General features: G+C 37.8%; 2 protein-coding genes across 3 annotated transcripts in view; both read left to right on the forward strand.

Moving 5' to 3' along the window:
* Window positions 1-532: 532 nt before the first annotated feature.
* Window positions 533-10,106, forward strand: LOC132148940 (ubiquitin-conjugating enzyme E2 Z). Its single transcript, XM_059557749.1, has 7 exons — window positions 533-1,250; window positions 2,188-2,260; window positions 2,709-2,896; window positions 3,168-3,279; window positions 3,404-3,516; window positions 3,930-4,020; window positions 8,345-10,106. The coding sequence occupies exons 1-7, from the start codon at window positions 892-894 to the stop codon at window positions 8,519-8,521; spliced, it is 1,113 nt and encodes a 370-aa protein (XP_059413732.1). The 5' UTR covers window positions 533-891; the 3' UTR covers window positions 8,522-10,106.
* Window positions 10,107-18,951: 8,845 nt separating this feature from the next.
* Window positions 18,952-26,921, forward strand: part of LOC132148941 (insulin-like growth factor 2 mRNA-binding protein 1) — a 32,322-nt gene continuing 24,352 nt past the window's right edge. The window contains exons 1-2 of one of the 2 annotated variants that reach the window (XM_059557751.1): window positions 18,952-19,686; window positions 20,936-20,996. In XM_059557751.1, the coding sequence (XP_059413734.1) occupies window positions 19,512-19,686; window positions 20,936-20,996 (236 nt within the window). In that variant the 5' untranslated portion in view covers window positions 18,952-19,511. The remainder of the gene's footprint in view (window positions 19,687-20,935; window positions 20,997-26,921) is intronic. The other variant, XM_059557750.1, reaches the window with a different exon arrangement.

Consider the following 26,921-nt stretch of genomic DNA (forward strand, 5'->3'; position numbering starts at 1 on the left):
ATCCATGTTTCGTTTCTAGAGGAATAATTGTAGAAATGTCGGTAGCCATGGTCACCTGCTAAATATATTGTGGGTTGTCAGTATTTAAGTAAAGCGCAAACTCCCTTTTTGTTTAAGCTGGGAAACGGCGTAATGATTTCGTCTAAACGGTTCACATTGACGGTTCTTGAACATGCATCAGCGACCAAATACCGGTGCTCCTTTCAAGTGAATCAAAAACATGCACGTAGTCTGATTCCCTAACGAGTGACTCTTATGAATCGGTTCGTTTTAGTGAATCAAAGTCAAAGGGCGACCAATGTAATCCGATTTCAGCGGATAAAAAAAAACGATTCCCATCTCTTTTTAACGAATCAAACACTTAACGGTTAAATACGACTCACTGAACCCCAGGTTTAAGCAGTTGACGTGTGGTTTAAAAACTCATTCCACGGAGTTTTGTTATAACCAGATAAAATAATATAATACTGAACGAATCTTTTGACTCCATCACGACTCCGGTTTAGCCTGAATCTCCTCCTCCAGGAGTGCACCGCTAGATGGCACTGTTTCCTTCTGAACCAAGAGGAAGTGCGGAGAAATAAAACAACATTAGGCCGAAGCAGGAGAAACTACGTTTGCTTGCGTTTAGACTCACTTACTCACAGATGTGAACGTTAAGTGCTCCTCTGAGCTCAGCTACTTCGGATACAACGTTAAAATCATCGGCGTTGATTTCGACATAGGTTGTTATAATTGAGGTCGTAAGAGGAGAAAAGGTAGAATATGTAACTTTGGAGTCATTTCTCTCTTCCTGCTCTCCTCCACTTGCCCCCCGAGCGAGGAGAAACAGAAACTGCCCCAGAGACCGATCGATCTGAGAGCGGATCCGACGGTTTGCTCCAAGCGTCGATGGCGGACAGCGCTGGGGAGGAGGCCGGCGGCTCCGGGGTCACGGCGCAGCTCCACGGGGCGCAGGTGTCCTCGAGTTTGGGTAATTCTGTCCCGGGGCACTCATCGGCCTCACCAGAGCCCGGCCTGGCCGTGATCGCGCACACCATCAGTCCGGCCGTGGAGAGCGGGCTCGGTGTGTTGACCCACGCGGTGCCCGTGATGGCCGTTCCTCCGTCCGTGCAGCCCGGTGTCGGATCCGGACTCCCGGCCGGAGCGGGTCTCCTGTCCCAAATACACGCCACCTCCTGGGATCCCACCTTAAGCACCGACTGGGACAACGAGAAGGCGTCTCAGCAGTGCATTCTTCGGATAAAAAGGTAATGCTGGACTGTCATATAGGTCTGTATCTGTTTTGGGAAATGTAAGACAACTTTTTAAATTAATCTGCGTGATATTTGCATTGTTTATTTACTTTCCAGCCCAAACATATGTTTAAGTAGGCAATGTGTGTCAGAAGACTGAATAAACAACTACTAATTTAATGCAAAAATTACCCCCCACCTCTCTCAATTTTTTATTACTAAAAAACTAGTATTATTCATACTAAGTTGTTCTTCATTCCGATTTATTTTATTTTAGGTGTGCATTTCTTTTTTTGAGAATTAATGCCTGGTGCATAACATTTTTAATATTATTATATATTTATATGAATAATATTTATACTTTTTTTGTTGTTGAAGGAACCATTTCATTTTGTAGTTTAGTCGGTACATTTCTTTAGAAACCCAACAAATGACGGCATTTATCAGTAGAATAGATTATTAAGTAGAAAAGATTATTTGATATAGGTAAAAAAATATATATATATATATATATATTATGTATATATGTGTATATATGTATATTGCTCAAACCAATAACCAGTCAATCTCAATCTTGGCATGCTGAAACATTTTACAGCCAAATGTTGCAAGCACATTAATCTGTCATAGGCGACTGTATTTATAAGACACTATGTTGCCACTTTCAGGAATTGTCACTTGACAGAAACTTTGGCCTTGGGATGAAATGATAAAGGTCCCCGGAGGACTAATAATGGAGATGTGGACACAAAAAAAACACTCTGTTACAATGAGTCTGTTATGTTTGTTTCTTTAATCCAGGCATTCAGTGATCTGATGATTTTGACACTTGTTCAACACTTGTGTTTGGACAAAAATGGTGCCTGATCCGACTGATGTTTCTTCATATTAGTGACGTCTCTGTGCTTTTAGGATTCTTTGCTCACACCCCTTTCTTCTTTCCTCCATTTAGAGACATTATGTCAATATATAAAGAACCTCCTCCAGGTATGTTTGTGGTTCCTGACCCTCATGACATGACCAAGGTAGGCATCAGCACACTTCTTCCTCACAATTACGCTGATTATTTCAAATAAACCTCGTTCTGTTCTCTGCTCCCTCTCTCCTTGCTTCTATTGTTATGTTCTTACTAAAAGATGAAGGCATTAATTGCACGTGCACAGTTACAGTATTACGTTTCATGAACTAACAAATGAACAGTACTTTTACAGCATTTATCATTCTAGATTAATGTTAATTTCAACATACACACTACTAAATTCCGGGGTTTTTATTATCGTTTTGAAAGAAGTTCATACTTTTTTATTCAGCAAGCCTGAAATTTTGAAATTGATCAAAAGTGACTGAAGATTTTAACATTGTTACTAAGCAAATAAATGCATGAAGTTGAAATCGCTGTAGTGAGTGAATGTCTGTGGTCATTCTCTCTATATTGGCTTAGAATAAACCCTCTTTCTTCTCGTGTCTCCACAGATTCACGCCCTCATCACCGGCCCCTTCGACACACCCTACGAGGGAGGCTTCTTCCTCTTCCTGTTCCGCTGTCCCCCTGACTATCCCATCCACCCTCCACGTGTCAAACTGATCACTACCGGCCACAACACGGTTCGTTTCAACCCCAACTTCTACCGCAACGGCAAAGTTTGCCTCAGCATCCTTGGGTAAGAATGATTGCTTTCTGTGTTCTGCTTTTCCTAAATTAAGGCCTTCTTACACAAAAACAATAGCTATAAAGTTTTAAGATTCATTCTTATTCTAGTCCACACCACTTCTATAATGCGAATGACACATGATCAGTATCATTGAAATCATTTTCAGAGTTTTTAAGCAAAAGAACGATGATGATAATATGTTTATCATTATAGTTAGCTTTATCATCTTGCCCCTTTATTCAGATCCTGTTTTTGATGGCTGTTTTTTTTCTATCCCCAGCACTTGGACTGGTCCAGCGTGGAGTCCTGCCCAGAGCATCTCCTCTGTCCTCATCTCCATACAGTCCCTAATGACAGAGAACCCTTACCATAATGAGCCAGGCTTTGAGCAGGTACTACAGCTCCCGCAATGCATTCTTAGTATAGAAGGCCTTTATGTGGTCCTCCTGTAATCTGATATGTATTTTGTTCACAGTAAACGCTATAGTTTATTCTGCACTGTCATCTTTTTGATAGGAAAGGCATCCAGGTGACAGCAAAAACTATAACGAGTGTATCCGCCACGAGACCATGCGAGTTGCAGTGTGTGATATGCTAGAGGGCAAGGTGTCGTGTCCTGAGGCCTTGTGGTGAGTGATAAAAATAACTCTAGAGCATTTTTCATAAATAAATGCAGTGTATTACATATTCATTATATTTTTACTTAACCTGTTGTCTTCATTTTTAATGTATTTTTGAGTAAATCTGTCATGAAAACAAGTTTCTGTTTATATGTTTAATGTTTATATTTCAACAACAAAGAAAATAGAAACAAAATTCTGGTATTAAAAAGTTGACACAAAAACTCCATTATCTACTATTTGAATGTTTGTAACTTTTTAATTGACTTATTAAATAAATTGAATTAATTTATAGATTTTTTTTTTTAATTTTCAGTTTCGGCTAAATGAAAACTTGAGTTTCAGTTTTAATGTTCAAAAAGTTAATTGTTAATTACTATTCACTGGACACCCTTATAAGAGCAATGTTTTTCTGTTTCTAGGAGCGTGATGGAGAAATCCTTCCTGGAGTACTATGATTTCTATGAGGGGGTCTGCAAAGAACGTCTGCATCTCCAAGGGCAGAACATGCAGGTAATGACTGTTTGCAAATATGCTTTGCTACAGTTCACATCGTGTCTTATGATGCAGGGTTTCCGCGAGTCTAAAAAAAAAAAAAAGTCTTAAATTTAGTTGTATCAAATTTAAGGCCTTAAAAGTCTTACATTTTACAAGAAAGTCTTAATTATGATTTCAAGAGGTCTTAAATTTGGGGATGGAAAGACCAGAATTGCGATATGGCTGAATGTGACGATTAAACTTCAAAAGGCTAACGTTATGATTTCATTTTCAATACAACTGTTGTTTTGTTCAGTGTGTAACTGCATGTTAATGGCGCTCCTCCTGGTTTCCTCTGCATTGCAAAGATCAATTTTGTTATTACTGATTTCATGTGCTTGGTGAAATCCCAAATGCATGATTTTTTACTCCAAAGATGGTGCACACTTTTAGAAAAAAATGGCTTAAAGGTAAAGATGGCCATAAAACTAGTTGGAAATTATTAATTTCTATTATTGCTGTGAACTTACCACACAGAAGATGAAGAATATCAAAAAAATTCAGGAGCCAGCTGTTAGCACAATTAGAGACATACCTGCAAACTAGTCGCTTTTCGGCGAAAATCGGCGTTTTGAATGGGAAAATGTCATCCACGTGAATCGTGTAGATCCGAAGAGATTTTTTGACGGGGGAGGGGGGTCTTCTGCGGTCTTCCCTACTGCGGTCTTCTTCACAAACATCTTTGGTGATACAGCACGCGAGTCATTTGGCCAATCACAGTCAAGATAACAGCAGCGTCTTCTTTGAAAAGCCCCTGGCTGCAGCTTTTCGCTCGGATGAATTCGCGCCTATTCACGCCTACAGTCGTGGCCAAAAGTTTTGAGAATTACATAAATATTGGAAATTGGAAAAGTTGCTGCTTAAGTTTTTATAATAGCAATTTGCATATACTCCAGAATGTTATGAAGAGTGATCAGATGAATTGCATAGTCCTTCTTTGCCATGAAAATTAACTTAATCCCAAAAAAACCTTTCCACTGCATTTCATTGCTGTCATTAAAGAACCTGCTGAGATCATTTCAGTAATCGTCTTGTTAACTCAGGTGAGAATGTTGACGAGCACAAGGCTGGAGATCATTATGTCAGGCTGATTGGGTTAGAATGGCAGACTTGACATGTTAAAAGGAGGGTGATGCTTGAAATCATTCTTCTTCCATTGTTAACCATGGTGACCTGCAAAGAAACGCGTGCAGCCATCATTGCGTTGCATAAAAATGGCTTCACAGGCAAGGATATTGTGGCTACTAAGATTGCACCTAAATCAACAATTTATAGGATAATCAAGAACTTCAAGGAAAGATGTTCAATTCTTGTAAAGAAGGCTTCAGGGCGTCCAAGAAAGTCCAGCAAGCGCCAGGATCGTCTCCTAAAGAGGATTCAGCTGCGGGATCGGAGTGGCACCAGTGCAGAGCTTGCTCAGGAATGGCAGCAGGCAGGTGTGAGCGCATCTGTACGCACAGTGAGGCCAAGACTTCTGGAAGATGGCCTGGTGTCAAGAAGGGCAGCAAAGAAGCCACTTCTCTCCAAAAAAAACATCAGGGACAGATTGATCTTCTGCAGAAAGTATAGTGAATGGACTGCTGAGGTCTGATTCTCTGATGAAGCCCCTTTCCGATTGTTTGGGGCATCTGGAAAAAGGCTTGTCCGGAGAAGAAAAGGTGAGCGCTACCATCAGTCCTGTGTCATGCCAACAGTAAAGCATCCTGACACCATTCATGTGTGGGGTTGCTTCTCATCCAAGGGAGTGGGCTCACTCACAATTCTGCCCAAAAACACAGCCATGAATAAAGAATGGTACCAAAACACCCTCCAACAGCAACTTCTTCCAACAATCCAACAACAGTTTGGTGAAGAACAATGCATTTTCCAGCACGATGGAGCACCGTGCCATAAGGCAAAAGTGATAACTAAGTGGCTCAGGGACCAGAATGTAGAAATTTTGGGTCCATGGCCAGGAAACTCCCCAGATCTTAATCCCATTGAGAACTTGTGGTCAATCCTCAAGAGGCTGGTGGACAAACAAAAACCCACTAATTCTGACAAACTCCAAGAAGTGATTGTGAAAGAATGGGTTGCTATCAGTCAGGATTTGGCCCAGAAGTTGATTGAGAGCATGCTCAGTCGAATTGCAGAGGTCCTGAAAAAGAAGGGCCAACACTGCAAATACTGACTCTTTGCATAAATGTCATGTAATTGTCGATAAAAGCTTTTGAAACGTATGAAGTGCTTGTAATTATATTTCAGTACATCACAGAAACAACTGAAACAAGGATCTAAAAGCAGTTTAGCAGCAAACTTTTTGAAAACTAATATTTATGTAATTCTCAATACTTTTGGCCACGACTGTACTTCTAGACATAGACAGTAAAAGAACCGCGTCATAGCTCATAGATGATCCGAAAAATGACAGTGGGTAATAAACCTAATGTGGTCTGTGTCCTTAATATTGATCAAGCAACAAAAGAAAAAGAAAAGCATTCACTTGGATTAATTATATTTTATTCTTTTAAATATGTCTGCTTGAAAGAATAAAGAATGATGTATGCAAGTAGTTATAAAGAATGCATATATCATTAATTGAAAAAAGACTGTTCTACCAACAGAAAAGTGGTTTTATTTAATTTTAAGATAAGTCACAAGTAGTTAAATCTGTATCTGTATTGCATGTTCAATCTTTAAAATCAATAATATTAACAGGTTAATAGATGTTTTATCCGGGAGTATATGGGTTTGGACATTTTAGAGACCTTATAAATTAATGCATTACAATTTAACTAAACCCATTATATTTTATTTGATTAAATAAAATAAAATCTTATTGTATTTCAACGACTAAAACTAGACTAAAACTAAAACAATTCAGATGACTAAAATATGGCTAAAACTAAATGGCATTTTAGTCAAAAGACTATGACTAAAACTAAATCAAAATTTGCTTTCAAAATTAACATTATCTGATTTTTTTATGTATATCTTGTTATAAGAAATGAGCGAAATGAAAACGAACACGTAATGAAACAAGACTCTGGCGGATCATTTAACGTTGACTAATGCAGTGGGAGTTGGCCTTAACAAACATTTATGATCATAAAAAAGGAGCCCAGCATTTAATATATTGACAATTTTTTTGTCAATCAAAATCTGTCACCTTTTTCAGTCCTTCTGAGTTTGCAGGTATGTAGAGATGAGATATCAGCACAGTAACACTTTAATATATTATCTAATTACCATTATCGATTAAATCCCAGAAGATAATCGAGATAAATTCGGGGTATGCGATATAGACAAAAAAATTATTTAATTTATATAATATTTTATCAATAATAATTGTTAAAATTAATGTACTAATTAATACTTCTTAAAGTATAAGCATTTTATAAAATGTTTTGTTTTTGTGAAAACTTGTATCTGAACTGTAAATTATGCATTTTACAGTTTAATATGGTACTGTAGACATTGCCCAACCCCCCTCATATGGTATTAATTTTATTTGTGCAGGTCTTAAATTTGAGCTTAACAATCCTGCAGAAACCCTGTGATGTGTCATTTCGATTGTCATTAGATTAACATTAGAAATATAACCTTATGCAAACATTTAGCATTGTAGCATTACAAACATTCCTATTCGCTGCGGTGAGTCATCCACGTCAGCATTTACAGGAGACCAGCAGGAACAAAGAATCGAACACCTCCCAGTACAGAGCTGAGCTGAATCACTCAGCGCTCCTATCCGCCAGCAGACATTTCTGTGGGATTTCCAGAGTTGTTATTGTCCTCAAGTCACGCTATGAATCAGCATTCAGGCATTTTGTAGTCATGTCGCACAAAGTTAAGTGGAGCTGTTGTTTAAACTGTGATTGTATTTGAGATTATATATTTTGTACCTATTGATATAATATTAATTATAGAGAAGGTTTAAAGAATTTCTGTTTTTTCACCCAGACTGCACTTATTTTAAAATGCAGTAAAAACAGAAATATTATTACAAATGAAAACAACTGTTTTCTATTTAACTTTGTGTTCCTGTGAGGACGAAGCAGAATTTTCTGTCGACATTCCTCCAGTCTTCAGTGTCCCATGATCCTTCAGAAATCAATCTAATATGTTGATTTGGTGCCCAAGAAACATTTCTTCTTACTTTTTCCACAATTCTTTGAATAAAAAAAATTCAAAAGGAAGAGTTTTTATTTGACTTGACTTATTGGTACTTGGTGTCTTAGTTTGATTTAATATCCTAAATGCTTTTTACATAAATTTTTGTTCTCCATCAAATGTATATGTTTTGTAATATTTCTTGCAGGATCCTTTTGGTGAGAAGAGAGGTCGTTTTGACTACCAGGGTCTGTTGACCCGTCTCCGAGCCATCCAGAGGCGATTACGGGAAAAGTGCCCGGCCGAGGACAACAACGGCGACTCTGACTCGGACACCAGCTCTTCTGGCACCGATCCGGACAGTCAGGGCAGCTCACAGCCTTAGGGTGCCCTCTAGGGGTGCGAAGCCAGCAAGGTTAGATGGTTTCCCTTTACCTGCAGCTCCGGACTCCTCTCAAGTGAGCACAGATGTAAGGAGAGCTGAAAACCTGGAGATTCTACTGACAGAGGACAGACAGAGTTTCTGTCTCTTCCAATTGGTTAATAGTTTTCCTCTCACTCCTTGTGTGCTGGCCAGTGATTGCCTTTTGTTTTGCTTTGTTTTTCCCAAATGGAGAAGAGGTTCAGTCAATGGAGGAATGAGGTGTATAGATATGTGTGCGTGTGTACATTTATAAGTGACAAAGATGTATACGCCGGTCATCACAGCCTCCACCTTTGACTCCATGTTTCTCTGTCCCTTCCTGCATCCCGTGTAGCGCTTACTGAAAGAAAAAAAACAAGGGCATACCAAGTCAAATAATTAAAGATGATAAAAAAAACACTCTTAAAAACAAACCGGTTTACTTATAAATTCACACATTTTGCACGTAGTTTTCGGAAAAAAAAAAACAATTATTTCACTTGTGAAATCCTTTAAAAATGAGTATGATCACACATTGAGATACAAATTCATAATTAATTGAATACCACACTTTAAGAGCAAGACAAACGGATGCAACTTTAAAAAACAAAATGTATATATAATTGTTCATAGAGAAGTTTTATCAGCAGCCTGTCAAGCGCTTCTAGGAACGGTTGCCTTTTGAGTGTCGTCGACTTGTTTGGTGAACTTCAGTCTAATTGTGAAGCTGTTGTGTGTCAGGTGACACATCTGCTCTGTTATTGTTCTGGTAATATCCTCGAATTTTTAACAAGACGGAAACGTACTTTTACTCCCTTTTCTTTATTTCACTCAGACGGCGATTCCAGTCCAGCCTCCACTCGTGGTGTCCCTCGACACTGCTACAAATGTTGTTCTCTTTACCGGGATACTGTGGTCACTGGTGTCCTCATATGCAACGGGACGAAGCTGCGTAATGCAGTCTGAGATGATAGTGGGATGATATTCAACTGTTACTTGACACAGAGGTTCATGAGTAATTGTGCTCCTAAACATTTAGTAAAAATCTATTGCAATCCATCCCTTTAAATAGCAGGCATATAGTTTTTCACAGCATGCTAAACACAACCAAACCGGCAGCCTTTAGTATTTTGTATACATGTACAATTATAATGCATTTTATTCATTAACAAGCAGATTGCATATAGTCTTCACAAAACAACTGCTTTTACAAAGTTTTACTTTCTCCGATGGGCCCAAGTACAGTTCTGAGGTTTTTTGCATGTGCTAGCATTTTGATGCAGTTGATTTCTCTTAAGTGAGAGAGAATATATTCTGGTCTAGAACATCATATTTCCATAAGACAACACTGTTAGGTGGCTTGATTGTTTGTTTTAAATGAACAATTTGACTCTTAAGTCTCTGTTTCTCTTCTAGAATGCCTTGCAACAGGAAACAGTTCCCTGACTATAAGTTTGATTTTGTGATGTACTAATGTTAGCGAAATGAGAATGAATTATGTAAATAATTAATGTATGGATCAGTTGCAACTGTAAGGAGAAAGTATATATAAATCTGGTTCTGATTACTTGTGCCTCTCTTTGATTTCATCAGTGTCTTCAACTTACCTTTTTTTTATCATTCAAAATTGCAGGGGCAGTTGGGAGTTAGTGCACTCATAATGTGATTAAGTTCACGTTTTGGTAATTTATGTATTTCTATTAAGTCCCTAGATCATTTTGTAAAAATCAAATCTAAATTTTGTTGTTTCAAATAACAGTCGAGAGTTATGTATCTGTTATTTCCTGAATTTCTTGGTTAGATGTTTATGATTACATTTAGAAAATAAATTGATTCTGTTCTCTAACTGATCCATTCGGCATTATGTAGGATCATAGTCATTTTAAACCACAAAAGTGCCAAAATATAAACTTTATATATTATATATGGAAGATAAAACGGGGGTTATAAGTTATTCACTTTTATGAAGTTTCATACAGAGTTTTGTCAAAACCATAAGACTACAACAACAAAACGTATTCAGTTTATATATTTCTAAAACACTTTGGACTGTGACTGATTTGGACACCTTTAATTTAAATGTCTTGTTCAAATGTTTTACGCACATTAGATCAATATAAAAAAAAGTTACATTTTAGTTTCAGGGGGTAAAAATAGTCCTTGTGTTATTTGAAACATTTATTTGACAATCAAACAATTTTATATATATACACACACACACACACACACACACACACACACACTCACACACTTATTCCTGAAATGAGCTCTTTTATTAATGGAAAACAGTCTCTGTGTGTATAAAATTTGTGGTAGGGGCACTGCTCTGTCATTAGGGGGCAGTAGTGTGTAGCTTTTGTCCCCAAAGACCTTGATTCAACTATCATAATGAATTAGAGAGTGAAAAAAAATTAGAGTGCTACCCAAAGTTCTGAACTTTTCATGATTTTTAAATTGTTAGATGTCCTCATAGAGGCCATTTGTGTTTGTTATGTGATTGAGACCATTAAAAAAAAAGTAATGTGGTACCCAAAAATACTAATATGTACCTATATTAGTAAATAAGGTATTAAAAAATATACTTTTTAGTTATTGTAAAAAGTAACCGTTTTGTACCTTTTTTTCTGCGAGCATAAGATCATCAACAATCTATTTGACAAAGAATGAATCTGTCTTGGTGGAGATGTTCTAGAGTTAAAATATCTTCATGTAACATACCCAAACTAAATGCTTAAAAACTCTAAGAATAACAGTGACCACAAAATTACCACTGATAATCAACACAGAACAAGACAGAGATTACACTTTTTAACTGTTTTTTTTTTTTTTTTTTTTTTTTTTACTGTTTAAACCTTTTTTTCCTGTTTTGATATGTGAAACAAACAGTTTTAGGTGAAGCAGGTAAATTATTTTTATTTTATTATTTATTTATTTATTATTATTATAGGCTAGTGATCACCTGATGAGAGATTAGTTCTGAAATTATCTTTGAAAACAGAACCCCATCGTCTTTATAAGCTTCGGTTATCAGAAAACATGGACCTTCAGCCTTTCGAGTAGCTGCTATTTATTCGAATTTAGTTTTGAATTCGTTTCTCTTCATAAGTAGCCTATAGCCACATGTGCTTTCGCAATGCCGTCACATGGATTCTGTATGATAGCTTTCGTCTACATGCATCTTAAATCAAGTGGAGCGTCTTTGTGTTTGTTTTTTTATGAATAGTGCCTCACTTGTGCGGGATTTCTTGCACAACCATAGCACAACTATGACAACATTTGAATTTTAGGGGAGGGGCGATGAAACCTGACGTTCCATTACGTCACTACATCCATCCCGCGTAAATTTAAGCCATCAGAAATCTAACCAAGAGAGGTCTAGATGACCAACATGCTACAACAACAAAACCGTGCACTGGGAAACTAGAGTTGAACATGACAACGAAAGTCAAGAAACCAGGAGTTTAAGTCATCAACAGCTTAAGTTCCGTTTATTGGAAGATATCAGAGGAAGTCGTGAGGAAAGGTTAGATGTTGAACAGAGGAAAGGTTAGATGTTGAACAGAGGAAAGTCGTGGCTTTTTATGCTTCGTAGCCTACCTAAGATTTGGACATGTGATTCATTGTGCGATATCAAGGCGTTATCTAAGCTACAAAAAGTTATATTTCTCTGAAAACGGCCCATTCTGAACTGTTTGGGTTTGCCCTGATTTATTTATTAGTCCAAAGGATTTATTTTCTAAGATAAATTATTCACTTTAGAAAAGTCATTTTATTGCCTCGAATTCGATTTGACTTTGGTCTTTCGTTACAGCTGACTGTTTATTTAATTCACACAATTATTACAGAAAGCTGAACATCTTGGTTGTTGTAACAGATTGACTTTGCACCTTTAAAATGTTTTAATAGCTAGTTAAATATACAGGACACAGTTACATTTTATTATTTATTTTCTTTACACGTGCTGAAAGTAAATAATCTTAGCAATGTGGGGGAAAATGTCAGAATCTGATATGTAGCTATGCTGGAAAATTATATACGAATTAAGCACAACACGTCAACACAATATTTCGTTTACTTGGAGTTATTTTTCAGTCTTGTCGCGTTGAAAATATCTATAAATGTAGCCTATGTCTTTGTCAGTTAGCATTTGTGCACTTGACCAAATAAATAAATAAAACCAGTACAGCCTACACGAACTTTGGGTATCAATTATGTGTAATATTGCAAACAGACCTGTCCCATCCAAGTGACACATAATGAATGAAATGTCTGGTAAACAACACTTTTTTTACACCCCACGTGACATCAATCTGGCAGAAGCTTCAAGTAAACGAAATCCGTTCTGAATTGAATCCGAAGACGAATGCAATCTTCACCATCCGTTTGGGATTTGCTCCCAGAATATAATACAAATATGTCACTGTGTTCGCTTGAAATATGATATTAGACATTACATATCTCAAAGATGAATCCGGTTAATCGATTTTCATATGTTGCATGTAAACACCTGCAAGAAATAAATTAGAATATCCACTTAAAATAAATTTCTTACAGTGAACAAACAATTCTCTGTGCGTCTCAGTTCTTCGGAGCATGCATTATCTCAAAATGCCCGCTTGGTGGAAGCAGCCACGTGCAAAACATTGCCCCAGTGGGCATAATATATAAAATAAAATAAAATATATAAAAATTCTGACAGCTAGCTGTCTCCTGATCTCGTTTTGGGGCGTTAAATATAATTTGTTTGTTTGCATAACAGGGAGCTGATACAACTGCAGATAAGTTAGATCTCTGATATTAGAGTCAAAAGTAGCTTGTTTTCCAAAGCGCTTTCTCTCTCTCTTTTCTCTCTCTCTCTCTCTCGGGTAAATCAAAGCGCATTGGACACGGATAAATTACTAAAATAAGCATATTGTGTTCAGGCGGTCAGTACGGTAGAAATACTTCAGATTTGTGAAGAATAACATACACTTCGAACTGAAACATAACTCGTATATGTAGAAGAGGGAGATGCAACAACTAGTGGTGAGTGTAATTGTTCAGATTGTACGTGCGGGGGTGTGTTTTGTACGTCACCCGTTTAGAGGCGAAGCACTTCTCTGATTGGACACACCCTCCCCTCTCCATTTTGTTAGAAAATGCATATTAGCTTCATGTTGCTGGTCATAAAAACGGTTTCTTTGTCGCTGGAAAACCGGATATCGAATATTCAACGTGTTATCATCGAGAAGTTTAATACAGTAGAGGAAATGATGATATGAATCAGTCAGGTAGTTCAACAACAGTGTGTGTATTGAATTTTAGTTACTTTTTCTTTCTCATTAATTAATCTTGTTTTGTTTTATCTTATGGTATGATTGTAGCTTACGTCAAACAGTTGTAAGCCAAAGCCACTTTTCTTAAGTCTGTTAACAAAACAAAAGTTTTCAAAAAAGGCTTGAATGATTAAATATTTCAGTGGTAGGCTATTTCAATTGTGCTATTTATTCATTTTAAAAGTGCGTGTATTGTGCGTTTAAATTGCATATTTAAAATGATTAAATTTACTTGTGTGTTGCTATTAAATACTTAGTTTTTGTTGGAAATAATTGTCTTCCTAAAGGCTTCAAATATGTTGTACTCTAAACTTGTACACTTTGTATTTATAAGAGAAAGAATCATCTTATTTAATTAAACTTTAGTGACTTATTTTATTAGGACATTAGATCATACTTAAACTTGTATTAGATTTGAGGACCTTATTTTATCTTGAGGGGCTTGATTATATCAGATATACCAATTATTTACCATTTGAATGTTATGTAAAATAAAAAAAACTGCTTGTGATATAGTGTAAATAAATTATATTGATTTATTTGCATTTAGGATTTTAATCAAACATTTCTATAAACCCAAATGTCTTTTTGTGGGTGTGAGCAACAGGTCATCTATTTTCAAAAAGACGTCTAGTTTAGATGAAAAATATTTATAGATATGTGTTTATACATATTATAGAAATAAGAGTATTTTGTTCAAAAATTGCAATTATAAATGTGTGCAACTAAACAGGAGTTTCAGGAGTTGGAAGCAATACATTAAACATGCCTCCGGGTCTTCATGTGGTTTACTGCATAGATTAATAAAGATGGATTTGCAAGATTTTACTAACCCAGATTATGATGTGTTATTGCTCAGTAGACAGCAGAGAGGGTCTCGCATCATTTGAGTGGCATCATGGGAAATCACAGGAAACTGCCAATGGTTCTTAACTTCCTCCAAGAGGGCATAAATGGCATCACTCTTACCCAGTATTTAGTATTTTAAGCCCATTATAACACTATACCCAACGCTGTTTAAGACAAATAACAGATTTATAAAATAAAGTAACAGATTTTTAAAATAAAATAAAAAGATGCATAAAACTATTTGCATGGTCTTCACGGTGGAATTGTATTGTTCCTTAGTCCATGGTATTTAGAGAAGGAAATGAACTTTTTGAAACATTTGTGTTCTCATGTTTGTTCATGCATTAAGTATAACTAAATGTATCATATTTAAAAGGGATTGAATTCTCTTTATAAAATGGATAGTTCTGCTCCTTGATTCTGATTGGTTGAGCTGCGTTCGAAGCTGTTGTAAATTACACTACAAACATACACTTTTATTTACTTCTGTGTTGCTCTGCAGCTACTTTGTTGTAACCAAAGCTGCATGTTTCTGAGGAACTACATTACTTGGTGGAAGAATACTGTTTTTATGTAGATCATTACTCTTTATTTGCTCTGTTTTATTCCGTGAAACCTTAGTACATATATGGAATAACCATTTTATAAAAGCAATAAGCCCCGTGAAGCCGTGGTTTATAATAAATTTATTAACAGCTAAGGGGGTTTTAGGCACTCCACTTCGCATCGTAGCTAACAACACCCCTTAGCTGTTCTGTAAACCACGGCTTCTTGCAGCTTATTGCTTTATTTTAACTGTCTAACTGAATTGTTTAAAGCGCTACTTCCAATTCAATATCAAAAAAAATTATAAGATTTGATTAATGATCAAAACTATTTTCAGTTATTGTTATATTTAATTTATAATTTATAAAGTCAGAAAAGTTAATAAAGATTGTAAAGATTTTTTAGTATTGCCCTCCATGATGAGAATTGCCTATATGCAAGCATGAATATACAAAAGAAGCAAGAAAACAAATATGAAAACATTCAAGCAGACCAGAAATAATGAAGTATTTACCTCTTGCACCTTCTTCTGAAAAATCCTTGAGGTGATCATGTGGGTTGCACAAATATTCATACTAATCTGCCTTTCTTGTGACAGAAAAAAAAAAGAAAATCTATTTTGGGTTATATATAAAATATCTTGAGGTCTAATCCTGTTAAAAATCATACAATAAAAAGTAATTTACATGCAATAATGTATTCCTAAACTGCATTTCCACAATGACACAATAACTTATTGTGTTTATTTTTTTCTTATTTATGTCACTTTTTTTTATATGTAAAGAGGCTGATTAAAAATGCATCACCGATTACATAAAAAAATAATTAACTGTCTAACTGTTTTTTTTTCAGCTACTGTCTTCCCTTTCCAAGTTTAAGCCTGACCTTGCCTCTAGTCTCTATGCAAATGTTGCTTTCCAAATATGAACTGTTTGAAATTATTCTAAGAATTACAGCATAAACATACCTTATAATTCAGACAACACTGGACTATATTGGACTTGACCAAAACTAATGTAAGCTCCATGTATCAGGTTTATGTGTTACTATGTGTCTTTCTGATTTTCTTTTACACCATTCATTCTACTCTAAAAAGTAACCTTACTGAAATCAACTGAATAGCATATAAGCTGTAAAGAAACACTTTCACAGTCTTCTTAGAGTCAATCCCGCTTCTCTTCAGAACTTCCTCCCCACCACGCTTTGTTCCTCTGAGTAAGATCCTGAGCCTTATTGCTAAATGTAACATGACGCAAAAGAAAACAAAGCATTTGCTCATATTTTATAGCATTTAAAACCAATGTTATCAATAAAATAATTATTTAGTGTAATAAGCATAACAATTTGTAAGGAATTGCAAGAAACGGTTTTCACTTATGCACCATCAGACTCTTAAATTCCTTGTTGTCCTGGATGAGCTCCATGCCTGTGGTCCTCCTCACCCAGAACAGAGATGCCCTACCCCCACACCAGCTATTCCTCATCGCCCTCACAGTGTGTGGTCAGGTCACAATCTCAAATCTCAGAGTACCTCTTAAACTCACAGGGGGTTGTATTGACATGCCAATGCCTTCACGGGACCACATAGTGCACCCCCTTGCAACAGTTACTGAGTGTAACAGGATTATGAAGAGAAATTAACATCTTTTGCAATGCAAGTGATGACGACTTTCTGTGGTTTTGCATGATTATAAATGATGTTTTATAACAGAGTTCGGGAGGAGAAGTCGCAGTTCATTAACCTGATTAACACAAGTGGAGACCAATCAGTAATCAACTCATGACAAGGTATAAATAACAGCAGACCCTATCTCTGATCAATGACAGTTTTCAGCATCCTTCCTCCACCCTATTTCTCCTCACTTATAGATCCATCTACTTTTACCACAACCGGGGGGAGTACTCTGGGTTCGGGCCACATCCCGAGCTCGGAGCCCTTCACCCGGACAGCACGCCAACTACGCATAACCTTACTGTATTAAATATACGTAGATGTGAACTCGTGAATTGCCATTATAAGCTACACACGCATTTGATGCAATAACTTCAAAGCTTACTTTGTACAACCACTCACAAAACAACAACCAGTGTTTAGACAGAGGGCATCAGATCAGTGACCCCATTAGTTCTTAGCAGATCTACCCTGCATGTCAGCTGGAGCTGCAGCAGAGACATCAAACTAAAATGTGCAACTGAGTGTATGTCTAATAGAGTGAATTACCTACGAATGACCTGGAGGCACGACAAAGAGCATACGTTTATGAATGGTGGTGAATGCATATAAAAATCAGGAGAGTAATCATTAAATCATCCTTTATTTACATTGTAGTAAACCTTGCGCGAGGGTACCTCGAGATGCGTAAGTGCATCAGGGAACTCTTCATATTAATCCAGACATTAAAAAGACATGGTGATTAATCACTACAGACGTGTTACAATTCAGATAATGTACACGAGCTCTTTAGTCAACTCATCCTTGAATTAGACATCCTCGCGAAGTTGTGCTTCGAGGCCGTGATGTGTGATTCAAACATGCGCGAATGAACTAATGGAATGAGTTTCTGAGGATCTGCGCGCTTGTTTCGCTTAGAATGTTGCTCTAAATACATTTCATTGAGCAGCAGTTCTGGACCATCGTAGTATTCTGCGAGACGTGAAGCGCTTCTCACTCTTTGCTGTAATGGACGGGGAGCCATTTTCTCACAGAGAGCCAGTACTGCCGCCACGTGTACAATTTGAGAGCCACGTAACAAAAGTAACCGCTTGAAATTGCGATCTGATTTGCCTTTAACTCATTTGAATGTGAATTTGAGGTCGGATTTTTCAGACCTGAGTGTAAAGCTGAAAAACCCTAGCAATGAAACATCATACACAGCGTGTAGGCTACACACAATAGGCAATGCAACAGTTGCTCACTTCCTGTTGGTAGGCGGTATCCTTGACGCTAGGCCCCGGCCTGATGTCTTCTCGTGACTCGGTTTGGAGCAACATGGAGGTGAGCACGAGAACTTTTGAGATGTCTGTGGAAATGTGTCTCTCAAGCTTCGGAGAGCTCGCTGTTGGAGCTGACCTGATACAGTAAAACTGCATTCTGCGTTACATGCACTGCCAAGTTCCCAAGAGCCGAATTAAAAAGGATAAAGTGTTTCAATAAAACCATGCATTGAATATGTGTCTTACTGCTTAATGTTTACTCCACCTCAAAAATGTTTGCCAAACTTTGGTTGTAAAACTACTCTAATTAAATATTTTACTTCACCGCCCTAGTCGTGACCCACTGCTAACAATGTCGCGTAGGCTACATAAAGGCCATTGGTTTTAGTATTCAAAATACGTGTTTCATGATCAACTTAGCAAGCGACTATAAAAAGGGCAAGAATAAGTAAAGAGGTCGAGCGGCATCACAGAGGGCTTATATATATATATATATACTCGCAAACACACACGTAGACTCTTGTACAATTTAAAATGGCACCAAATGGCCTTTTTGTCCTGTAAATTGTCTCGTTGAAATACGAAATGTTTTCGTGCATGTAGAAACAAAACGTTTAAAAGTAAAACAGGAAACGTTGGGCACATAAGTAAAACTGAAGCATGTGTGGGCTAGTATGAAAATGTATGTCTGTGTGCATGCAGAGCATATACGGTACAATGTACAGAAAATGTGCTTTCCAAGCACAGCTTGAGAGAGAGAGGGAGCGCGCGCGCACGAGAGAGCGTGGAGGACCGGCCCCTTCTCTAGCTACTCTGAGACCACGTGGTTTCTTCTTTGCAAATAAAAAAATTTAGTAAATTCGACTCGGTTTTAGAGGCGGTGCCATCGCCAAGCGGTAGGATCTGTGTGACAGTGTAGGGTACAGCTTTAGGTTGAGGGGCAGCGAGAGGAAAGATTTTCTCCCGATCCCGCTACATACTCGCCACTATTCCATCGTAACAAACATCAGCTTAATTCAAACTGATATCATTTCTGCACCGTGCTGGGAATTCGCGAAGCTTGCTACAGTGAAGAATATTTACCACTCGCCTGCAGGACCTGATCAGACTTCAACATTTACTGTTAGTCGAACTTTCCCCTTTTTATTTTGGATTGTCTTGCAGTTAGATTTATTTCTTCTACCCGTTTTTAATTCCAACCGGCTGACATCTACATGATTTTATAATCCGCGGCGTGTCTTAGTCCTTTTTTTAAATTAAGAGCGTTTTGCCGAAAAGTTTTATTTTCATTTCTATTTTCGGGGGGAAGCGTTACAGTTTTTTCCACAATGAATAAGCTATATATTGGAAATCTGAATGAAAACGTGACCGTAGAGGACTTGGTTAAAACCTTTGAAGATCACAAGATCCCATACTCTGGACAGTTTCTCATGAAAACTGGCTATGCGTTTGTTGATTGCCCGGACGACCAATGGGCAATGAAAGCAATTGAAGCATTTTCTGGTGAGTAAATAGATTTGAATGGGCCTTTCGTTGCCGGTTTGCTTCTTCACTGGTTTTCTTTCGAAACTCACCTTGGTTAAGCTCCCATAAGTGTTTTTGTTTATAATTTAATTCCACTGTTAAGATAAAGATCTCGGGTTTTTATTGTTGAAAGAGAATCAGTTTCTACTCTTTGCCATTGAAGTCAGGGCAATGTAAGGCAATACAGTGCAAAAGTACCCGAGACAGTGAACTTTTAAGGGCAGATAGGTTTGTAGACACTAAAAGCATTCATGCACACATCAACCACGACTTTACTTTCTTTGCTCTGATAGGTTTAAAACGTGCAGTGTATTCTACCATAACAAATAAATATATAGCCTATTTAGCGTGATTCTGAACTGTAGGACGGAGTTCTCCTAATCTCAATCTTTAGGTTTAGTCCAGCCTACCCGGCACAGCTATAGATTCAAGTCCTACCCCTCCCCCTTTTGGCTAATAGGCCAGTGGAGCTAAAATGAAACATGTTTCGTAAAGCCCCTATTGAGTTAACCGATACAATACTGAGGGAAACCTTCTTGCCTTTAACATATCCGACCATGTTGCATTCTTAAATCCAGACTTAATGCCTTTTCAATGCATCTGTCCCACTGACCACAAAGTCTCTTCTCGGTTCTCCACATAGGCTATGTAGCATGTGACGTGTGCTCTATATAGCACGAAGGTCGCCATGCCGATAAGGATCCAGTTAAAACTATCCACCACATGAAGTCATGCACAGTCAAGATTATTTAATCTTTTTATCGCTAAATGCCTCTTAGGTCTCAAGTAAACACGAACAACAAATAATACCCTACACGTATGGATTCTGTCATAGTGGACGCCAGCTTGTGTAGCCCTGAGCAGTGAACCTCGAAAGCGTCCTAAGAATTTTGTCATTTGACCTGTACCAACCAAATAATTTTTTTATGATTATTTATTTGTTTTTAGTTTAATTACTTTTTACCAACACCTACCCTAACGACCCCAACTCCTCAAAAGCTCGTTTTGGCCATTCGCAATGCAAGTTATACAGTAAAAAAAATAATTTATGCACACAGGGAAGTATAACAAAGCATATATTAAAATCGTTGTGACACACATTTATTATGTTTTAAGTTCTTAAAGTTTATTTAGATTATTAGGGCCACTTGAGTTAAATGGTGGTCTCTTTTGTGAGTGGGATTAAAAAATATATATATATATATATATATTTCTTTCCTTTTTCCAGGTAAAGTGGAACTTCACGGCAAACGAATTGAGGTCGAACATTCTGTCCCTAAGAAGCAGAGGTATTTGCTTTCTCTTGAATCGTTCAACAATTGTTAGCTTACTGTATATAAAAGCTGAATGTATATATGTCGTGGTGTAAATATGTGTGCAATGTAACCAGTACTTCGCTGTGTGCTTAAATGGTGGATCTGTTTGGTTGTATCGCTCAAGTTGTTGTTACTTTTGAAGAGTCTAGCTCTCTGTATATGAATATTCTTTGTTTCTCTTCACGTGACGGATCTTATAGTGCTTGGATATTCTAGTGGCATATGCTCGTAGCATTACACCACGTGCTGTTACATTCATAGTTACTACGGCGCTGTATAGCACTTATCCCCTACGTTATGCATATGCGTGCGTGTTTGTCAAACATATAACAATGCTGGTCTCCGTGTCATTTCAATCACTTGTTCCCTGTTGAGTAGGCCTTGGCCTACTGCAAGGCCTAGGCCTCGGTGCTTGATTCGTTTAAACAATTCATGCAACACAGATTTAGTCTCCTAGCCCGCTGTGGTTTTAAAAGCTGCTATTACTTTGGAACACCATCGTTGTTCGTACTTTTGTTGAGGATATTTAAAGGATAGACTTTGAAAGGGAACGACGCTTCAGGTCAGCGCAGGAGAAACAAAGCGTAGTCTATAATGCATGGCTATGTTCCATAAACTGTACAGTTTTAAAGATTTGTAGTCTAAATCATCGTTTCCCCGTATTTCTGCCGTTAGTTGTGAGTGAATGTGAATTTCAGAGTGTAACTTTTGCTGTTAAAAATTAAAATGATATTCAGAAATGTAATTATTTGTGTTTTGGGGAGTTTGCATGGCGCGCAGAAGACTGTTTATGTAGAACGAAAAGGTCTCCCCCTTCGTCCCCACCCAGTTCAAAGTGGTTTCTTACCTATTTACACCTTAAATGCATTTTTTTAACAACCATCTGAGCTACACCTGTTAACCTAGCGTTTAACTCGATGTTTTTAAAACGTTGCATCCTGTGGAGAATTTTTATGGTGAAAATATATGTGCTAAAAAAAAAATAATAATTTGTAGTTAATATGTGAGGATCTGCTGCTCAAATATGTTTGAATAATTCTGTGGTAGGTACGTTGTTTTGATTGAACGCTTTCTAACCAGTTGAACCAAAGCTTTATTCATATTCCACTGCTTTACGCGCTTTAGACATACATCTTTTGTCAGGGGTGTTGTGAGGAAACGTAGCTTTGCATATTTGATATTACACTCTTACCTATGATATACCTGTTTTTGGATTTTTGCATATTTGTGATGCATAAGCATTACGCGTCTCCAAATGTCTGTACTGATAAAGCTGACTTTTCATAAAATTATTTTGTAACAGATACATGTTTTAAATAGATCTTAATGGCATTGTGATTAGTGTTGGGAGGCCACCGTTACACTGGTAGTATGACACGTGGTCGCCATCAGTGTGAAGAGTAACTAACGTCAGCAATTGAGAAAATGGCGTACAATGTAGTCCTCTGTCGAAGGCTGCATTTGCATTAACTTGAATGAGTGCAAAATGCATATCTACACATTCATTTGATAGCGCCATGTAAACAGTTTACTAATCCGCGAACTAATCCTCAATATAATTGTTAGGTGAGGTATTTTAGATAAAAATACATTTTGCTCTTAAAATCACATATTTTGCCATTTATGTTTATACTTAAGGATTTTTTTTCCCTCTCTCAGTGCGTATGATAATTTTAGAATTCATAAAGTCTGCTCTGGTGAGAAGCTGTGTGGTTCTTTTGATTTGAAAATTCCAAGTAACCAGAACGCACGTGCGCCCACACAAAACACAACCAGAGTTGTGGAAAATGCATTAGAAATGTTAATTAAAGTGGAACTGTTACTCGTCGCCATTTTGATAAACGTCTTTGTGGGGCTGGCCTCTGAGGTGCGGGACTTTAAAAAGCAGCGTACACCCCCAGGTCAGCATATATATTGATTTGACCCTTTGTTATGTTGTATGCTTATGGGCTGCTTGAATTATTACTCTTAAGGAATTCAAATAAATATATATATATATATATATATATATATATATATATATATATATATATATATATATATATATATATATATATATATATATATATAGTGCATGGACACATTTTCAATTGCTTCAAGGTACATTTGTTGGATTGTAGAAGTGTGAATGCAGGATGAGTAACAAGATTTAGGGTGGGGCGGAGGGTCAGAGCAGCTCCTTTCCTATTGTGCACACTCCTTGCATTTGGTGACATGGGGTCTGTCTTATGTAATGCTCGTAAGTAAAATGAAAAATGTGTTTCATTGAAGACGTCTTACTGTTGAAAATATACAAATAAATAAACTTAAAGGCCACCAGTAGCTGATATCAAGAGCATTTTTATTCCGTTGTTTAAAGTAATATGCATGTAAAACTGAAGTTAAATGTGTGTAAAGAATAGAGTGAAGACCATAGAGGGTGTAGTGAGTAAGCCATAATGTTTTGTGCATAGAGCTGTGTGGGCGGCTCCATGTCTCATGCCTTGAGTTTCTCCCTGCTTTATGTAATGTTGCATTGGTGTGACGGGGCCATATGCAATGGCATGATGGGCCACTTATGAAGTTCTTTGGCAGGGGCGATTTAGAGACAAGGGGAAGAGCCACACCTTTATGACAATACCGTGTGTTAAAAGTGTAACAATGGCCCTTCCCCCTTCTTCCAGATGCTACTCTGCGTGCTCCCTTCCCCTTGTAAGCACCTATCAAGGTCCAGCAAGCAGCATGGTTTTTGTTGCTCTTAAAAAAATTCTCATTGTAACACAACAGGAATGTATATTGACAGAATATGGCAATGCTGGCAAATTCTTTGTGAACTGAACAGTGCAGTAGAGAAGTAGTGCTGGTTGTTGGTGTAGAGCTGCAATAGAAATATTTATTTTATATGTACTAATAAAAATTGCAATGAACACATACTTTGGCAAAGGTGAACTAGAATGACTGCGAAAAAAAATATTTCCAAAACAGGTGTTTAAAATAATAATGTAGCCGCTCATCTGATTGTATGTGTGTATTCGTATATATTATGGGGATGGGGATGGGGATGGGGATGGGGATTGGGGGGGGGGGGGGTAGAACAAAAGTGTAGAACATTAACTGTGTTCATGTTAATTGATAAATAGTGAAGGGGAAGACCTGTTGTGGTGTGTGTGTGTAGTGTTGGTAGTTTCTCCCTGTTGTTGTTTTTTTCTCTCTCTCATGATATTCCATATTATGACTGTCCAGTCTTGATTTTTCTTTCAAGTGCTCAATTTTGGAGTAAGCTAGAGACTCATTTAGCGTGGCTCATGTTTGCTGTCAAATCCATTGTGCTTAAATTAGAGCAAAATATCCTTTTAAAGAACAACAATAAATGAATCGGCGGTTGTCTTGAGTGCCGTAAATAGGCTGTTTTATGTGTGTTAAAAAAAAAAATATATATATATACATATATATATATCTCACACACACACACACAGAGTAATACACCCAATATCTAAGAAATGCTTTGGTTGCTTTGACTGAAGGAAAAACCTACAGGCTTACAGCAGAGTGTTAATAACAGCAGTTTTGTATAAGTAAGAATTTGTCAGTTTAAAGAAACTATGTCTTACCAGACCTTTGCAAAGTGGATTCAGAGAGAAAGGGGGAGAAAAAGAAGCTTCAGCTTTGAATTGAATCGCAGCGTGTCGCTGGTTAAATAAATGAGTGTGTTGCGATTGCATGCTCAGGCCGTCTTAAGCTACACTTGGCTTCTCTGTCCTCTCTGTCCCTCTCTCGTCTTCTCGCTGGCTCCCTCCCTCCTTTTCTCGCTGTCCTTTTCTCTCCATCTCCGCTTGTGATTGTAGTACTACAGAAGGCAGGGGGAGGGGTTTTACGGAGAAGGAGGTGCGACCAATCGGGGGCCAGGAACACCTGTGTGCAGTTTCACAGAAGCTGTTGATGGTGCTGCACGCGAGGCCACCTTGTTCTCATTCTTCCTCTCTCTCTCTCCCTGCAGCGTGCTTGTTTGTGTGCAGTTTTTCCCTTTTCTCTTCCTGGCTTGCACTTTTGCTCTGTCTGTCTCTTTCTTTCGCTCTTTTCCTCTCTTTGTCCTTCTGCATAGGTCGTCTTTCCTTCTGCTACTAGACATGCCTTTTTTTTTTGATTGATTCCTACATTTGCAGGGTTACAGAACGTGAAGGCAGGCAGTCTTGTCAGTTCGGTCCTATGACGTCCTACTCGCAGGGCTTGCCTGAGCAGGAAGAGGGAGGAGAGTAGGAAAGAAGAGAGGAGATAAGAGGAGAAGAGGAGAGGAGGGGGTGGGGATTGAGGAGGGAATGCATGGCAGCACTTCCTTGTGGGCTTCCCTTTTTCTGCTGTTACGGAGAGCGATTATCCCAAAATGACCGTTGTGTTGAACAGGGAAAATAAGAGAGATTGAGAACCAGGGACAAATGGAAAAATGCTCATAGCACGTAGACATGCTGAAAATGTTAAAAAGCTAAGTGTGTGTTGTGCCTTTAAGAGCACCCCTCCCATTTTAACCCCTCACCAATGTTGTCCTCTTCTTTCCCTATTTTGCACCATCTGTGCTGTTTTTTTGCTGTTGTTTTTTTTTTTGTTTTTTTTTTAAATGGATCAAAGTCCCTTTACCTCAGCTTTGCACTAGTATCAGTACCACAAGCATAATCAGACCCCCAAAGGCTTTTACACAAAAAGTAGCTGATTTTGTGCAAACAGGCTACAATACATGATAAAAGGGAGCGTTTGTATGTTTGAGTTATGCCTCCTAATAAGCTTTATTAGGAGAGGGTTTGGATGAACAGAGTTGGTAAGAGCTGATTGTTGTTCATTCTGTGGTCAAGGAACCAGTAAAGGAGAATAAGAACATTCTTGTCCATTGATAACATTTGTGACATGAGGCGTCAGAAATCCTCTCTCAAAGATGAATATATTAACTGCAGAGGCTTGCTGTCAGACGGCAGTGTGAACAGGTGGAGGGGACTTGGCTTGAAGTTCAGATCATTGGTTGGCGCCATTTTGCAGCATGGCTGCCCATGTTGCTGTGGGACGGGTTTCAGGGACTCGCCTGATTCAGATTCATATCTAAAATGTGACCCTGGAGCATATATTGTCTGATCCTAACAAACGATACATCAGTGGAAAGCTTATTTATTCACTTAAGACAGGTTTTGGGATCCAGGGTCACAAATGTAAAATGATTCAATTTTGGAACAGATTTAGAACATTTAAATATTTAAATCGTAAACATTGAATAAATTTGACTTCTGTAGTTAGTTCACGTTGTTTAAACTGTGTTGGCTTTTTTACAAAAGTGGTGCTGTTTGTGCTTCTTGGACTGAATTAATAAGAATTACTTGTAAATTCTCAAGCCTCATTTTTTTTACCTCAACCTTTTGTTTTCTTTTGAATGTTCAGATAGCATTGTGGGTATTTCCTCCAAAAGCAGTGCAGTGTGACAGTCTAGGGCTCCATGTGCTTTTGTTTTTTAGTGTGTGTGTGTGTGTGTGGGAGAGTTGTGAGACTAGGGGTGTTTCCCAAGGGGGGAAAAAGTTCATGGTGGTTTACCCCTATGAAGTATGGGCCCCCTGTTTGACCCCCCCATGACTCTTTATTTCTCTGGTGAACAGGCCGTTCTGAAGGCGTCGCCATCATAAACACTGGTGGACGGGGGGGGGGGGGCGCCCCTTGAACCTAAAATTCTTTACATTTTTCTCTCCTATTTTCCCCAAATGGGCCACTGAACATGTATTGAATGCCTGTGTCATAGTACATATGATGTTGACACAAGCGACTTGAACTGATTACTATTCATTCAAGTTCTCATTGCATATTTAAATGTATGCTCTGCTTGTTTAGGAGTGAAATAAATGAGTGTGTTCCAAACTGGTTTTGTTGCATTGTAAATGAAGCTATTTT

Source organism: Carassius carassius, chromosome 9 (genome assembly GCF_963082965.1).
Source record: "Carassius carassius chromosome 9, fCarCar2.1, whole genome shotgun sequence".
Taxonomy (NCBI): Eukaryota; Metazoa; Chordata; class Actinopteri; order Cypriniformes; family Cyprinidae; genus Carassius; species Carassius carassius.

Bases quoted from the DNA above. Each gene is read 5' to 3' on its own strand.
- LOC132148940 (XM_059557749.1), top strand. From the start codon at position 892: ATGGCGGACAGCGCTGGGGAGGAGGCCGGCGGCTCCGGGGTCACGGCG. The intron at 2,897-3,167 runs GTAAGAATGATT...TTCTATCCCCAG, and splicing joins GTTTGCCTCAGCATCCTTGG to CACTTGGACTGGTCCAGCGT. The intron at 4,021-8,344 runs GTAATGACTGTT...TATTTCTTGCAG, and splicing joins TCCAAGGGCAGAACATGCAG to GATCCTTTTGGTGAGAAGAG.